Source organism: Ascaphus truei, chromosome 13 (genome assembly GCF_040206685.1).
Source record: "Ascaphus truei isolate aAscTru1 chromosome 13, aAscTru1.hap1, whole genome shotgun sequence".
In the NCBI taxonomy this organism is placed as follows: domain Eukaryota; kingdom Metazoa; phylum Chordata; class Amphibia; order Anura; family Ascaphidae; genus Ascaphus; species Ascaphus truei.
In genome coordinates this window covers 578,339-596,061 of record NC_134495.1, presented here as the reverse complement: position 1 = coordinate 596,061, position 17,723 = coordinate 578,339, and the positions used below count along the sequence as shown (strand labels likewise).

General features: G+C 48.7%; 1 protein-coding gene across 2 annotated transcripts in view; it reads left to right on the top strand.

The window, feature by feature from the left end:
• The window catches only part of SLC35E4 (solute carrier family 35 member E4), a 14,385-nt gene extending 11,947 nt beyond the window's left edge, over nt 1–2,438 (top strand). For both annotated transcript variants that reach the window (XM_075568048.1, XM_075568049.1), the window contains one exon: nt 1,648–2,438. In XM_075568048.1, the coding sequence (XP_075424163.1) occupies nt 1,648–2,087 (440 nt within the window). In that variant the 3' untranslated portion in view covers nt 2,088–2,438. The remainder of the gene's footprint in view (nt 1–1,647) is intronic.
• The last annotated feature ends 15,285 nt before the right edge of the window (nt 2,439–17,723 follow it).

Sequence of the window (17,723 nt, the reverse complement as noted above, 5' to 3'; positions counted from 1 at the left end):
TCTGTTATGTAGATTAAAACTATATGAAAAGCACAATGTAGAGATCAATTAAATTGATGTCACTGTATTATGTCAACAAGTATGTAGGAGATACAGTATGTGCAGAGGTTTAAACCAGGCGACTGCTCTTCAAAATAAATTTACGCCGCCAGTTTTTTCAGCGTAGTTATCACGATATCAGAAAGGTTCTGAAGACCTGCGATAGCTAAATGGCCAAACTGGCAAGGAGCAGCGATGTGATATTCGCCTCTCTCAAATGGCCCCATTCATCTACCTGCAGCGATCTCCTGCAATCTGGCCAGCGATCGCAGGGTTTTAATAACAATTTTACCCCATAAAGGGGCCTGTATCTTGGGAAGCAGGGGGTCCTGGACCTGAAATCAACACGGTTCTGCTCCTGAGACCCCCTGCTCACGTACACTAGTAATAAAATTGTTGTTAAAACAGCTTCATTACCTTAGCGGTATTAATGTTTTTTATTGCCCATTGACTGCTAATGTATTAATCCGTGCCCCTTTAGGGTACAGATAAATACAGTGACAGGCAATGTCTTTTTTGGCAAATGCTTGTTTACAATTGATTGTTATTTTTTCTATTTCTGTTTATTGTTTTCACTAAATTATTTGGTATTTGGATGGCTTGTTTTTTGTAAATTTTTGGATTGGTTAGCGTTTTTATGTATTTAATTGTTTTGTTGGTTAGCTGTATAATTTCTTTAATTGGCCAAAGCATTTCAAGAGATATATAGGTATTTCACTGTATATCTTTGTCATATTGGTTGTAGCTTTGGGATTCTTTGTTTTTTTGTATACATTTAGTCATGCCCAGTAGCACTCTAATTGATACTTATATACATATATATTATGTGGTAATTTTTGGGGTTTCTTAGAGATTGCTGGGTATCTGTGTGTTTGTTATCTTCCAATAACCTGGTATTGTGCAAGTCTTGGCATTACGCGTATCCAGACACCGCAATAGAGGTTTATCTGGAGTGGAGGGGAAATTATGCCTAACCACGGTGTTACAAAGCTCTCTTTCAGTGTCTAGATGGGAGTAATGCCAAGTTTAGGTACATATAACTTAAATAATGTAACATAACCTTTCTGCATTAACCTATCAGTAACAGTATGCTCTTTACCGTAGGTATCATGGCTTTTGAAGATACCCTGTTAGGTTCGACATTAATTTAGGTTAATGCCACGTTAAGTGACTGGATAGAGCTTTGTGGATCTGGGTCTATGTGATTATGATGAAAAGGTCATCTTAAATGCTAATTATAAAATTGGTCAGAGTGGGCCATATTTACTAAGCAGTGTTGCTTCATAAGACACCTTCCACTGCGGCTTTGTAAATATGGCCCATTCAGTGAAAGGGCTTTACGTTGTCTTCTGGCACCAAAGGTGTCTTATAAAGTAACACAGCGTAATAAGTGTGAGCCTATTGGCCCATTCACTTGAATGGAGCCTGGTCTTATAGAGCAACACTTCTTAATAAATATGGCTCTGTATCTTCAATATCAAACCTTAGCTTTGTACAAATAACTGCAGGTTCTTATTTAGCGCACGGTCGGAGAGATTGTTTTCATCTTGCAAGACTGCAGATTCCATCATGTCTTTTTCTAACTGTCCAATCACATTTTACTTCCAGGTTCTCTTTTGAAAGAAGAAAAAATTGACTCGGTGACGCTGCTCTACTTGATGTCCATCCCCAGCTTCTGCATCCTCTTTCTGGCTGCGGTGCTCCTGGAAAAGGGGGTGGTCTGGGATACCCCACCTGAGTGCGATAACAGGCTCTGGATCTTCATTCTTCTCAGCTGCCTGGGTTCTGTGCTATACAACCTGGCAAGCTTTTTCGTTATCACACTGACCTCTGCTGTCACCATACATGTGTTAGGGAACCTTAACGTGGTGGGGAACCTCGTCCTATCTTGTATGCTTTTCGGAAGTCACATGACAGCCCTTAGTTATACCGGTATTGGACTCACTTTAGTAGGGATGTTTACGTACCATAACTGTGATCTTATAGCCGGATACTTTGGCTCTGGAAAGTCTCTTCAAGTGAAGGATGGACACACAAAGTCTGAGTGATCGATTTCTCCGAAGATGCCAAGTTATCGTTGCAGCTTTCAGCCCATCTCGTATGTCTCTGCACAGTTTGAAAGAATATCAGTTTCTCCTGGCTTTCAGTTTGCTGATGGTTTCTCCAACTCTATAGACCTGCAACATAGTTTGTATGTTGGAAGTTTAAATCTATTTATGGAGCTAAATAATATAGCCTACAAAAGGTACATCTCAGTAGGAAAAACATTGTAGCACTAATGCACCATGAACAACACATGAGTGGACAATACTCACCAAGGCATTTGTGGCTCAAATGTTTCTTTCAAGAAACGATATAATAAAAGTTCTAGCTCTCTGATTTTTCAGAGGAATAATGTACTTTGAAATCAGTTCTTTTTGCAATATTGTTCAGCTGCCATTTTATATTACTAGTGATATGGAAAAACAGCCAAGGGAAAATGTATCATCTCACTGTGAACATGCCAAATATATTTATATATGTCAATAGAGTGCAGAATTATTGGAGATAATACCTGTTTAGTAGCCACTTCATTAGTCACACATTGCCGATCCCTTCTGTAGTGGGGAGGGGTTACACTTGGGTGTAATCTTTACATTTGTAGAGAAGTCAGGGATGTGTCAGCCTTTGGTAGCAAAGACCAATCTTTCAGTACCTAAATGTCATTACTGTATAACTACATTTAGCGTCTCTGCAACACAGGGGAATAATCACTGAACAGAATGTTTCTGAGGACAGTCAAAGAACTAATGTCAGTAATGTAATTCATTTAAACACGGCTTTTGTACTTGTCTTGTAGATGTCATATGTGCCTATAATTGCAATTCTATGTAGGATCTTCAGTACTAACCGATTACAGTTGCAGGGCTGACATATAGGTAACTACTAGCTGATATACCCGGCATTGCCAGGGATGTAATTTTCCCGCTCCCCCTCTGTCTCCGCTCCCCCTCTCTCTCTGTCTCCGCTCCCCCTCTCCCCCTCTCTCTGTCTCCGCTCCCCCTTCCCCTCTCTCCTCCCACTTCCCCTCTCTCCCCCCACTTCCCCTTTCTACCTCCCTGTCTGTTTCTTCACCGTTCACAGCAATCCGGCCGCCCCCCCTCCCACCCCCCAGTTCTTAGCTGTGTTTCCACCCCCCCTGTTCACAGCTCGCTCACCCCCCCCCCTCGTTCACAGGTCCGTCTGTGTCCCCCCCTTCAAAGCTCAGGCCCCCCCCTTCACAGCTTCCCCCCCCTGCGTTCAGATGTCCGATTTCGCCCCCCCCCCTTCCCAGCTCTGATTTCCCCCCCCCTCCGTCACGGGCCTGTCCCCCCCCATCTCCAATTCTCCCCCCCCCCCCGCCCCCTTCAGAGGTCGCCGACGGTGAGATGAGCGGGAGGACGGCGTGATTGGAAGGGGGATAGTGCGAGGGAGGATGGGGGCGGTCAGGCGCGGTGAGTGGGAGAGGGAGGATGGGTGACGGAGAGGGTGGGTGACTGGGTGGGTACTTCTGGTGTCCTCTGTGTGTGCATGCACGCACGCACATACATACACACTCTCTCTCTCCCATACATACACACTCTCTCCCATACATACACACTCTCTCTCCCATACATACACTCTCTCTCCCATACATACACACTCTCTCCCTGCCATACTGTACATACACACACTGTCTCTCTCCCATACATACACTCTCTCTCATGCACACACACTCACAAAGTGGAGTAGGCAGCGACGGATGTAAGTGGGGGGGACCATCAACAACCTCAACATCCCCACCCCGCTCCCCCCCATCTCCACTGGCCGCGTTCACCTCCGTTGATCCGTCCAAAACCCGCCCCCCCCGCAGCTTGGGGCAGCAGGGGGAGCTTAGGCAGACGCAGAGGAGAGGTGGTTCAGGTCCCACCTCCTCTCCCTCCCCCCCCCCTCCCCAGCGCGGCACATCGTGGGTCCGCAAGGAGGCTCAACTCGCTGTCCGGTTCCTGATCGCCGCAGGGGAGGGAGGGGGGAGCGGAGGCAGGCAAGCACATGCGGTGAAGGAGAGGAGTGCCGGAAGATCTCTGAGTGCTGAATCTCATGCCTCCATCACAACACCCGCCGCGACCGTGCACCACCCATCTCCCGCACCACCACTACTCCGTCCCCCCGACGGGCGTACACTCTTCCCCCCCCTACCACCTCCGGCCCCGGGCAGGGAGCCACGGGGACCGGGGCAGAAGGAGGGACACCGCACCAGCAACGGGGCGGGTGGAGCGGAGAGAGAAGAGCGGCCACCAGTTCTCCCCCCCCCCCTGCGGGCGCACACTCTCCCCCCCCCTGCGGGCGCACACTCTCCCCCCGGGGGTGTGCGGGAGGACGCGCCGGAGGATGGCGCGTTGGTAAGGGGGATAGAGTGAGGGAGCGGGTGGAAGGGGAGAGCGCGAGGGAGGCTGCGGAGTGGAGGAGCTTTGACTGTGGGGTCCATGTGCGGTCCTTCCAGTCAACAAATGGACAGTGAGGCCAAGAGGCGCACGCGGTGTGAGGATGGTGTGACTGTCCAACCCCGCAGGCCAATGAGCTGTGGCCGTCCGCCGGCCAATCACAGGGGGTACAAATACACACACAAACATTATTTCAGTCTTGTATACTGTATATGGATAGGAATGTGAAATCCTCATTGTTCTCTGATGGCTCAATAACACATCGCATTGTCGTATGTTACCGACCTCTGTGTCATTTTAGGTTTTCCAATCTGACGGTAACACAGTTCCTGCACTGTACTAAAGCAATAAAAAGCAGGGCTGGTGCACTAAAACACCATGTGATACTCCATAGCCTTTCATAACGTTGGTGCATTAAGGACTTATGACAAAATAGATCGTTTATTAGGCTGCTGACTGAATGGAAATGTTTTTTTCAAAGGTACATTATTTGATTTTATTTGATCAACTTCTTTGTCAACCGAAACCGTGGGACAACATTGTTTATGCTAATATCATCAGAGTACATTGTTGTTGCATGGTATTAAAATACTACATGTAGGAGTAAAATGTACAGTGAGAATAAGTAAGGTTCACCCAAGCCATGGAACAAAGAACGATAACACCGTGCATACATATCCAATCAAATCAATCTCAGTTTCAATAACAAAAGGTGAGCTATTAAACAAATGGTCAGACTAGAAATAGCATAGAACTAACAGACAGATTGCAATGTAATATAAAATACTATTTCTATCCACATCTTAAAAGTGTGTGCCAACAAAGTTGTTTTCATGGCATGTATCCAAAGTCAAGAAATGTCATTGAATTTTGAAGCTAACGAAGAACATGATTGTGTATTTAGAAAACACTCCATAAGAGCAATGTGTACATGAGTGCTGTATACAAATCAGAACAAGAAGATGCCTGCACAGTGAAGAACATTGAAGCTCCTATGATGCCATTTCCAGGGTCAGATTTGGAATTGTGTTCACCTTGCCTACTCAATTAATGATAATCTAGATTCTAGAGGTTTACTTACCATCATCCCATTGAAACCTAGATCTTTTTTCTGGGTCAATGATGATCTTGGACAGAAAATGATTTCTGTGGTCATCGTTGCAAAACCAGAATATAGAAGAACAGGGTGCATCAAACTAATGTGTGTCTTCCTTTTTAATCTTTTATTTGTGATTAAATGTTCTGATGTAATTTAAATCACAGTGGGTTAGCCTTATTTTACCAGTCTTATGGTATGACATTGGCCACCTGACTCACTTCTATAGAACTGTATATCTAGTCTTGATTGTGCATTTCTCAAACAAAGCCACTTTACATGTTTTTCAAAACAAGTTATAAGCCTACTGTGACTGTGTAAAATAAGAGTAGCCCTCCTGTTCTTGGTTAGAAGCCACCCCCCCTGTTCTATGTTGTGTGGCTATATTTTACACTTGAACATGTACCTTATCTAGAATGACTTGTTTGGTGATAACTTTGTCTAACATTGGCTTATGATTGCAGTCACATCAGTCTTGATCTTACTTGTGTGCTAAAATGTAAACAATTAGAACAACATAGTGTGGAAAGAAGAAAGTAAAAGTAATCATTAAAAAATATTTACCGTACGTGATACTAATTTGCAACCTGGATTAGAATAGATTTGGTTATTTTACGTTATGGGCAGGATTCCAGATTAAGTGATTTGTGATGTAATGTCACAAATGCTGCGGATATATGTATTGTGCTCCTAGCACACAATAAAGACACCTTCTGGTGCTAGAAGACAGCTTACATTTACATTCAAGTCAATGGACTGTAAGGTGTGTTACCGGGCCAGAAGGTGTCTTAATGTAGAAGACTGCTCCAGTAAATATGAGCCGTAATGGATTAATATTTCAGATGGAAAGTTAGTATCTAACTCAGTTTTACAGTGTTCTCCCCCCCCCCCCCCCCCCTCTACCTCACATTGGTTTAAGTATTTTCCAGATACAGAGTGAAATTGGTGACAGTTTCTCATGAGTCCAACTACAAATGTGAGAGGTAAGGAGCGATTTCATAAAAGCACAGGACAGAAAACTGCTGATCAATAAAGAAAGCGAGAACAGAAATTAAACTGGGTGACAGCTTGATTCTTTGATGCAAAACAAGTGACTTTATATTGTACATAATGGAGCTGTTTATAATACTGAAGATGTTACACAAAACGGACCTTGTGTATTTTTTATTTCACCCTGTAGGTTTTATCTTGTGAGCTGAAAATACATGATATATAAATAAAATAAGTAAAGATATTATAAGGTTCTGTTAGTTATTGATTAAATGGGATTTATGTGTGGGGTAGGACCCCACTCACTTAAGGTATAAAAACCCACGAGTGTACAGTTGTGTGAAAAAGAAAGTACACCCTCTTTGAATTCTATGGTTTTACATATCAGGACATAATAACAATCATCTGTTCCTTAGCAGGTCTTACAATTAGGTAAATACAACCTCAGATGGACAACAACACATGACATATTACACCGTGTGTGTGTGTGTGTGTGTGTGTGTGTGTGTGTGTGTGTGTGTGTGTGTACACATGACATATTACACCGTGTCATAATTTATTTAACAAAAATAAAGCCAAAATGGAGAAGCTGTGTGTGAAAAACTAAGTATACCTTATGATTCAATAGCTTGTAGAACCACCTTTAGCAGCAATAACATCAAGTAATCGTTTTCTGTCTGACTTTATCAGTCTCTCACATCGCTGTGGAGGTGAGTAAGGGCAGTTACAATGTGGAATTCATTACCCATGGAGACTGATGGCAGATGCAATAGATTTGTTTAAAAAAGATGGTTGGACATCTTTTTAGAAAGGAAAGGTATACAGGAATATACCAAATAAGTAAAAATGAGAAGGATGTTAATCCAGGGAATAATCTGATTGCCAATTCTTGGAGACAGGAAGGAATTTATTTTCACTTTATGAGATATCATTGGATGATATTTCACTAGGTTTTTTTGTTTGCCTTCCTCTGGATCATTATACTCTAAGTATGGATATAAGATAAAGTATCTGTCGTCTAAATTTAGCATAGGTTGGACTTGCTGGACGTATGTCTTTTTTCAACCTCTACTACTACTACTACTACGTTTACTGCAAGGCAGGACTATTCTTCTATTTACCTCTCCATGCTGCAAGGCACAGACATGTAAGGTCCCATAAGAACAGGTGAGAGCTATGAGATCACACAATATCGGCACAATGAGTCCATGCCACAAGGTGCTTACCATCTCATTTTGTTGAAGTCTGAACATGGGGAGATAAAGCGACTTGCACAAGGTCACAATAAGAGTGGATACTGGGCTTTAAATCCAGTGAGCCCGGGATAAGGTAGGTCCTCCTGCTCTAAACTGACAGTCTCCCAGAATGATTGGGAGAATCCCCAAATGGTGGTTGGTCTCAGGATACTGGCCAAGTCTCCCATGGCAGCCTCTGTGCCAGTGTGACTGCAGGAAGAGTCAGATTGCTCCGCTGTTATCACTATATAGATGTAGGAAGCATACATTTGTTCGTGCCGCTGTGACGTGACCGCGGTGGTTGCAGCACTGGAAAAATATCGCTGTATATGGACCTGCCGCAGCTTGATCGCAGCAGACACTGTCCTGGCGCTGCTGACTTTTGCTTCTTTGTCCGCAGCGCCAGGGACAGTGAGCCTTGATACAGCTATATGTATGTGTTTGTGTATATGCATATATTAGTGCGTGTATGTTCCAATGAATGTATATCTGAGCCTATGTATATATGCATATACAGTGCCAGCACTATTATAACTGTCTGTCGTATGTACATATATCCAAAATTTACACAGCACAGATGCTTCCTTATATAGGTAACAAAATGTATACATTTCCACAGTATGGCTATTATAAATAATATTACACTAACTATTTATATTTACCAATACTAGGAATACATTAAAAAATTATAATTCTGTTTAAAATAAATTATATCAATCAGGTATTCGACATGACACAATGTGTCAAAATGTATCAATTAACTATGTGCCTTGTATGGTGGTGGTGGGGGGCGGGGGGTGGGTCTTGCAGGGCTGCCGACATGGAGGTGACCCAGTAGATACTGTAGTCCATGGCCCAGTGAAAGAGGTCTGCAGCCCTCGGAGGAGACACCGGAGGAGGAAGTGCTGAAGGAGCGGTTGGAATGGTAGGATGTTAGCCAGGAGCAGACTGCATCACGGAGGCCAATTAAGTGGACAATGTTTAGGAGAAGGGGGTAATCAAAAGTGTCAAAGCAAGTAGAGAGATCCAGGAGAATTAGTATGGAGAAATGACCCTTAGATTTAGTTGTGAGTACAGTAGGCCTTTGGTCACGTTCATTAGCGCTGTCTCAGAGTGTAGAGGATAGAAACCAGATTGCAAAGAGTCAAGGAGGGAGTTGAAGAAGAGAAAGTGAGTCAGGCAGGTGTATACAAGTCGCTCAAGTAGCTTGGAGGTAAAGGGGAGAAGAGAGAAAGGGTGATAGTTAGAGGGGGATGATGAGTGAGGGTTGATTTGGGTTATCGTATAACGTTATACCACTTATGGCAACATTTCCCAGATAAAATTACAAACAATACATTGTGTTACTACTAGAATTCATAAGGCGTTTGTCCCATATCAAAAATGAATGGCCTTTCTTACTAGGGTCAATCAGCAGAGTCTAAAAAATGTCTACTTAGTAAAGTGCATGGTCAGAGAAAAACAATATACTGATTTAGGGTTTGCAAACCTTAAAGTAAACAATCATTCCCTTTATTCTCTACCTAGTATCTATACATATAGAGCCTGCATAAAAGCCCTAACTCCCATCATATAACTATGGATGAACAATGATTATTCTGAATAGACAGCCACAGAGATAAGGTACTCAGGTAACTGAAAACTCTGCACAAAATGATTGAATATGGCTGTTGCAAGGGTTCTTATTTTGTACAACCCAACATAAAACACAAAACAAAACAAGTTGTCAGCATAAAGGAAACATCAAAAACAAGTCCACAGGAGAGCTGTGGTATTGTCATATAAAGTCTCAGTATCTTTCTCCCTTCTCCGCATGGAGATATCTGGGTCCTGACGGCTATTGGACAGAACAGACCTAAACTGCTCGCAAAGTCTCTGTAACCCTTTTCAAGGGCAAGGAAGATTTCACACCATTGATCCCCAAAATTTAGGGACAGTAGATGAAGTGGTAAAAGAGACCCTCAGTTTGCAGTTTCCAGTTTAGACCAGACCTTCAGTAGCAGCGTCTCAGAGCAGCTGCCTTCCTGATCAGGGACACAGGGACAGCCCGTATCAGGGACACAGGGACAGCCCGTATCAGGGACACAGGAACAGCCTGTATCAGGGACACAGGAACAGCCTGTATCAGGGACACAGGAACAGCCCGTATCAGGGACACAGGGACAGCCTGTATCAGGGACACAGGGACAGCCTGTATCAGGGACACAGGGACAGCCCGTATCAGGGACACAGGGACAGCCTGTATCAGGGACACAGGGACAGCCCGTATCAGGGACACAGGGACAGCCCGTATCAGGGACACAGGGACAGCCCGTATCAGGGACACAGGGACAGCCCGTATCAGGGACACAGGGACAGCCCATATCAGGGACACAGGGACAGCCCGTATCAGGGACACAGGGACAGCCCGTATCAGGGACACAGGGACAGCCCGTATCAGGGACACAGGGACAGCCCGTATCAGGGACACAGGGACAGCCCGTATCAGGGACACAGGAACAGTCCGTATCAGGGACACAGGGACAGCCTGTATCAGGGACACAGGGACAGCCTGTATCAGGGACACAGGGACAGCCTGTATCAGGGACACAGGGACAGCCTGTATCAGGGACAGCCCGTATCAGGGACAGTCCCTATCAGGGACAGCCCGTATCAGGGACACAGGAACAGCCTGTATCAGGGACAGCCTGTATCAGGGACGGTCCGTATCAGGGACAGTCCGTATCAGGGACAGCCCGTATCAGGGACAGCCCGTATCAGGGACAGCCCATATCAGGGACAGTCCCTATCAGGGACAGTCCGTATCAGGGACAGCCCGTATCAAGGACAGCCCATATCAGGGACAGCCCCTATCAGGGACAGTCCGTATCAGGGACAGTCCGTATCAAGGACAGCCCGTATCAAGGACAGCCCATATCAGGGACAGCCCATATCAGGGACAGCCCCTATCAGGGACAGCCCCTATCAGGGACAGTCCGTATCAGGGACAGTCCGTATCAAGGACAGCCCGTATCAAGGACAGCCTGTATCAGGGACAGCCCATATCAGGGACAGCCCGTATCAGGGACAGCCCGTATCAGGGACAGCCCGTATCAGGGACAGTCCGTATCAAGGACAGCCCGTATCAAGGACAGCCCGTATCAGGGACAGCCCGTATCAGGGACAGCCCGTATCAGGGACAGCCCGTATCAGGGACAGCCCGTATCAGAGACAGCCCGTATCAGAGACAGCCCGTATCAGAGACAGCCCGTATCAGGGACAGCCCGTATCAGGGACAGCCCATATCAAGGACAGCCTGTATCAGGGACAGCCCGTATCAGGGACAGCCCGTATCAGAGACAGCCCATATCAAGGACAGCCTGTATCAGGGACAGCCTGTATCAGGGACAGCCCATATCAAGGACAGCCTGTATCAGGGACAGCCTGTATCAGGGACAGCCCGTATCAGGGACAGCCCGTATCAAGGACAGTCCGTATCAAGGACAGCCCCTATCAGGGACAGCCCGTATCAGGGACAGCCCATATCAAGGACAGCCCATATCAGGGACAGCCCATATCAGGGACAGCCCATATCAAGGACAGCCTGTATCAGGGACAGCCCGTATCAGGGACAGCCCATATCAAGGACAGTCCGTATCAAGGACAGCCCGTATCAGGGACAGCCCATATCAGGGACAGCCCATATCAGGGACAGCCCATATCAGGGACAGCCCCTATCAAGGACAGCCTGTATCAGGGACAGCCCATATCAGGGACAGCCCGTATCAAGGACAGTCCGTATCAAGGACAGCCCCTATCAGGGACAGCCCGTATCAAGGACAGCCCGTATCAAGGACAGCCCGTATCAGGGACAGCCCGTATCAGGGACAGCCCATATCAGGGACAGTCCGTATCAGGGACACAGGGACAGCCCCTATCAGGGACAGCCTGTATCAGGGACAGCCCATATCAAGGACAGCCTGTATCAGGGACAGCCCGTATCAGGGACAGCCCGTATCAAGGACAGTCCGTATCAAGGACAGCCCCTATCAGGGACAGCCTGTATCAGGGACAGCCCATATCAAGGACAGCCTGTATCAGGGACAGCCCGTATCAGGGACAGCCCCTATCAGGGACAGCCCATATCAAGGACAGCCCATATCAGGGACAGTCCGTATCAAGGACAGCCCATATCAGGGACAGTCCGTATCAGGGACAGTCCGTATCAAGGACAGCCCGTATCAAGGACAGCCTGTATCAGGGACAGCCCGTATCAGGGACAGCCCGTATCAGGGACAGTCCGTATCAAGGACAGCCCGTATCAAGGACAGCCTGTATCAGGGACAGCCCGTATCAGGGACAGCCCGTATCAGGGACAGCCCGTATCAGGGACAGCCCATATCAGGGACGGCCCGTATCAAGGACAGCCCCTATCAGGGACAGCCCGTATCAAGGACAGCCCGTATCAGGGACAGCCTGTATCAGGGACACAGGAACAGCCCGTATCAGGAACAGCCCGTATCAGGGACAGCCCGTATCAGGGACACAGGAACAGCCCGTATCAGGGACAGCCTGTATCAAGGACAGCCCGTATGAGGGACAGCCCGTATCAGGGACAGCCCATATCAGGGACAGCCCATATCAGGAACAGCCCCTATCAAGGACAGCCTGTATCAAGGACAGCCCGTATCAGGGACAGCCCATATCAGGGACAGCCCATATCAGGGACAGCCCGTATCAAGGACAGCCCGTATCAAGGACAGCCCGTATCAGGGACACAGGAACAGCCCGTATCAGGGACAGCCTGTATCAAGGACAGCCCGTATCAGGGACAGCCCGTATCAGGGACAGCCCATATCAGGGACAGCCCATATCAGGGACAGCCCGTATCAGGGACAGCCTGTATCAGGGACAGTCCGTATCAGGGACACAGGAACAGCCCGTATCAGGGACGGCCTGTATCAGGGACACAGGAACAGCCCCTATCAAGGACAGCCTGTATCAGGGACAGTCCGTATCAGGGACAGTCCGTATCAGGGACACAGGAACAGCCCGTATCAGGGACAGCCCGTATCAGGGACACAGGAACAGCCCCTATCAAGGACAGCCTGTATCAGGGACAGCCTGTATCAGGGACACAGGAACAGCCCGTATCAGGAACAGCCCGTATCAGGGACAGCCCGTATCAGGGACACAGGAACAGCCCGTATCAGGGACAGCCTGTATCAAGGACAGCCCGTATGAGGGACAGCCCGTATCAGGGACAGCCCATATCAGGGACAGCCCATATCAGGAACAGCCCCTATCAAGGACAGCCTGTATCAAGGACAGCCCGTATCAGGGACAGCCCATATCAGGGACAGCCCATATCAGGGACAGCCCGTATCAAGGACAGCCCGTATCAAGGACAGCCCGTATCAGGGACACAGGAACAGCCCGTATCAGGGACAGCCCATATCAGGGACAGCCCATATCAGGGACAGCCCGTATCAGGGACAGCCTGTATCAGGGACAGTCCGTATCAGGGACACAGGAACAGCCCGTATCAGGGACGGCCTGTATCAGGGACACAGGAACAGCCCCTATCAAGGACAGCCTGTATCAGGGACAGTCCGTATCAGGGACGGCCCGTATCAGAGACAGCCCGTATCAGGGACACAGGAACAGCCCCTATCAAGGACAGCCTGTATCAGGGACAGTCCGTATCAGGGACAGCCCGTATCAGGGACAGCCCGTATCAGGGACAGCCCGTATCAGGGACAGTCCGTATCAGGGACAGCCTGTATCAGGGACAGTCCGTATCAGGGACACAGGGACAGCCCGTATCAGGGACACAGGAACAACCCGTATCAGGGACACAGGGACAGCCACTATCAAGGACAGCCTGTATCAGGGACAGTCCGTATCAGGGACGGCCCGTATCAGAGACAGCCCATATCAGGGACACAGGAACAGTCCGTATCAGGGACACAGGAACAGCCCCTATCAAGGACAGCCTGTATCAGGGACAGCCCGTATCAGGGACAGCCCGTATCAGGGACAGTCCGTATCAGGGACAGCCCGTATCAGGGACACAGGAACAGCCCCTATCAAGGACAGCCTGTATCAGGGACAGTCCGTATCAGGGACAGCCCGTATCAAGGACAGCCCGTATCAGGGACAGCCCGTATCAGGGACAGCCTGTATCAAGGACAGCCCATATCAGGGACAGCCCGTATCAGGGACAGCCCATATCAGGGACAGCCCATATCAGGGACAGCCCATATCAGGGACAGCCCGTATCAGGGACAGCCTGTATCAGGGACAGTCCGTATCAGGGACACAGGAACAGCCCGTATCAGGGACGGCCCGTATCAGGGACACAGGAACAGCCCCTATCAAGGACAGCCTGTATCAGGGACAGTCTGTATCAGGGACAGCCTGTATCAGGGACAGTCCGTATCAGGGACAGCCCGTATCAGGGACACAGGAACAACCCGTATCAGGGACACAGGGACAGCCACTATCAAGGACAGCCTGTATCAGGGACAGTCCGTATCAGGGACGGCCCGTATCAGAGACAGCCCATATCAGGGACAGTCCATATCAGGGACACAGGAACAGTCCGTATCAGGGACACAGGAACAGCCCCTATCAAGGACAGCCTGTATCAGGGACAGTCCGTATCAGGGACAGCCCGTATCAGGGACAGTCCGTATCAGGGACAGCCCGTATCAGGGACACAGGAACAGCCCCTATCAAGGACAGCCTGTATCAGGGACAGCCCGTATCAGGGACAGCCCGTATCAGGGACACAGGAACAGCCCCTATCAAGGACAGCCTGTATCAGGGACAGCCCGTATCAGGGACAGCCCGTATCAGGGACAGTCCGTATCAGGGACAGCCCATATCAAGGACAGCCCGTATCAGAGACAGCCCGTATCAGGGACACAGGAACAGCCCGTATCAGGGACACAGGGACAGCCACTATCAAGGACAGCCTATCAGCCACTATCAAGAATAGCCACACAGCTATATCCCCTGCACTAAAACGCACCCCTACAAATCATCCTCACACATCCTCTTTCTATCCATGCTTCTCCTCCTTGCTTCTGGGGATATCTCTCCCAATCCTGGTCCCTGCCTTATTCCTACATGCGCTCGTCCTCGCCTGCCAATTGCAACCTCTACTCCTTCTGGTGTCAACCCCTCCAACCTCATACCCATCCCCTGCCGCCCCTTTAGGGTTAACCCCTAACCCTTTCTAACAAGTTCCTCTCTGTACATGACTTTTTTCTCTCTCACTCTCTGCTCCTCTTTGCTATAACTGAGACCTGGCTCACTCAGTCTGACTCTGCTCTGGAAGCTGCCCTCTCCTATGGTGGCCTTTCCTTCTCCCACACTCCGCGCCCTGATGGCAGGGGTGGAGGCGTGGGGCTCCTGCTCTCCTCTGTCTGCCGTTACCGAACTATTCCTATTCCCCCCTCTCTTGCCTTTCCCTCCTTTGAGGCTCACACTGTCCAGATCTTCTCTCCTCTCCCTGGCCATGTGGCAGTCATCTATCGCCCACCTACCTCTACTCATCCCCCTTCTGCCTTTCTCTCTCACTTTGAATCCTGGCTCTCTTTCTTTCTCTCCTCAGACTCCCCTGTTCTTCTCCTTGGGGACTTCAATTGCCACATTGATGACCCCTCTCTCCCTTGGGCTTCCCGCTTTCTTTCTCTAATCTCTCCTTTTGGCCTTCAACAGTGGACTGCAGCCAGCACCCTCAAGTATGGCCACTACTTAGACCTGGTTTTCACTAAAAACTTCTCTCTCTCCGATTTCTCCATTTCCTCTCTCTGACCATCATCTCATTCTCTCTATCTCGCTTCTCCCCTTCTCCACCTCCATCTACCCCCCGGTTCTGCAGAAACCTGTGCTCTATTCACTTACCTGACTTTGTGTCCACTTTACGCTCCTCCCTCTCCTCTCTCAGCTCTGCTACAGACCCTGACAACCTGGTCAGGAACTACAACTCTGCCTTGTCCTCCTCTCTTGATCTACATGCCCCGCTTTCTCTCTGCCGCACTCGACCTTCTAACCCTAGACCCTGGCTAAATTCCCACACACGCATGCTGTGTTCCTCCACTCGTTCCTCCGAACGCCTCTGGAGGAAATCTCATACTCTCGCAGACTTCCTTCACTACAAATTCATGCTATCCTGTTTCAACTCTGCCCTCTCGCAAGCTAAACAAGCCTACTTTTCTGCACTAATCAACATGCACAAGTCTAACCCACGCCGACTGTTCTCTGTCTTTGATACTCTACTCAAACCACCCTCAGCGGCTTCTCCTTCCTCCATCTCCGCTCAGGACTTTGCTGACTATTTTAAGGAAAAGGTGGAATCCATACGGCAGAACATCCCCTCTGTTTCTTCCTCCCATCCTACACTTCTTCCTAACTCTCCTCCTGCCTTCCTTGACTCTTTTTCCACTGTCTCAGAGGAGGATGTGTCGCTGTTGATCGCCTCTTCTCCCTCTACTACTTGCCCTCTTGACCCCATTCCCTCCCATCTCCTAAAACCTCTTGCTCCACCTATAATCCCTATGCTCACACACATTTTTTTTACTCCTCCCTCTGCTCTGGAACCTTTCCATCCTCCTTCACACATGCAACAGTCATACCATTACTCAAAAACACCAAGCTTGACCCTACCTGTCTTTCTAACTATCGACCTGTCTCCACCTCCACCTCTCCTCCCACTTTCACCCCTACCTGAACATAGCAAGCTGGGAGTCATCCCAGCCGCCACTGGCTGCATCATTCTGCTGGTCCCAACCAACCATTGGGCCACTGTGCCTTCACTGATACCTTCTGCTGGATTGCTAGGCTCTACTCCCCCTGCCTTTGCTACATTTTCCAATCTTTTCTGCTGCTGCTCCTCCCTTTATGCTCCGGCTCTACCCCTGCTGTAGCATTCCTCCTCCCCACCGAAAGCCTGCGTGAGGGACCTTGCAGAAGGCCTGCAGGCGGGACCTGCTTTTGGATCCTTCCTCTGCATACCCAGTATGCCCCCTCTCCCTTCTCCTCTCCCACCACTTGCAAGCTCCCTTTGATCCCTGCTGGCAGATGTAGATTCCTGGGCTCTAGTGTGACCCATGTCCTCCTGTTGTCTGCTTGGGGCCCTGTCCCTCTGGTGACGGATGTGGACAGGGAGAGAAGAAAGGGGTGATGGGGGAAAGGAGGGAGGGAGAGAAGGTGCAATGGGGAGAGAAAGGGGTGCTGTGGAGAGAGAGAGAGAAAGGAGTGAAGGGGAGAGAGAGAAAGTGAAAGGGGTGATGGGGAGAGGGATAGAGAGAAGAATAATGGGGAGGAGAGAGAAAAGGGTAACGAGGAGCTGGAGAGAGAGAAAAGGGTGAAGAGGAGACGGAGAGAGAGAAACGGGTGATGGGGAGAGAAAGGGGAGATGGGGCGAGGGAGGGAAAGTGTGATGGGGAGAGGGAGTGAGTGAAAGTGGTCAAGGGGAGAGAGATAGACAGGGGTCATGGGGAGAGGTAGAGAGAAAGGGGTGATGGGGAGAGGCAGAGAGCAGGGATAGTAAGGGAATTGGGGATAGAGGAGAGAGAGGATATCGGGGGGAGAGAGAAGGGATGTTGGGGAGAGAGGGGATATGAGGCCCTCCACCCCTCTTACTCTAACTCCCCTTATCTCCCCCTCCCCCCTCACACTCTCCCCATCTCACTTCCCCTCGCTCACTCCCCCTCCCCCATCACACTCTCCCATCTCACTCCCCCTCTCTCCTTCCCCCATCTCTCTCCTCCCCCCCCATATGTATTTGCTTTCTGATAACGTTTAAAAGACATATTGTGATCTGAAAAAATAAATAGAAGTGGTTGAGTATCTGAACTTCTATAGTGCTAAAAAATATGTAAACATGCATATTTGAAACCCAGTGATCTGCACATATATATTTGCAGGCGG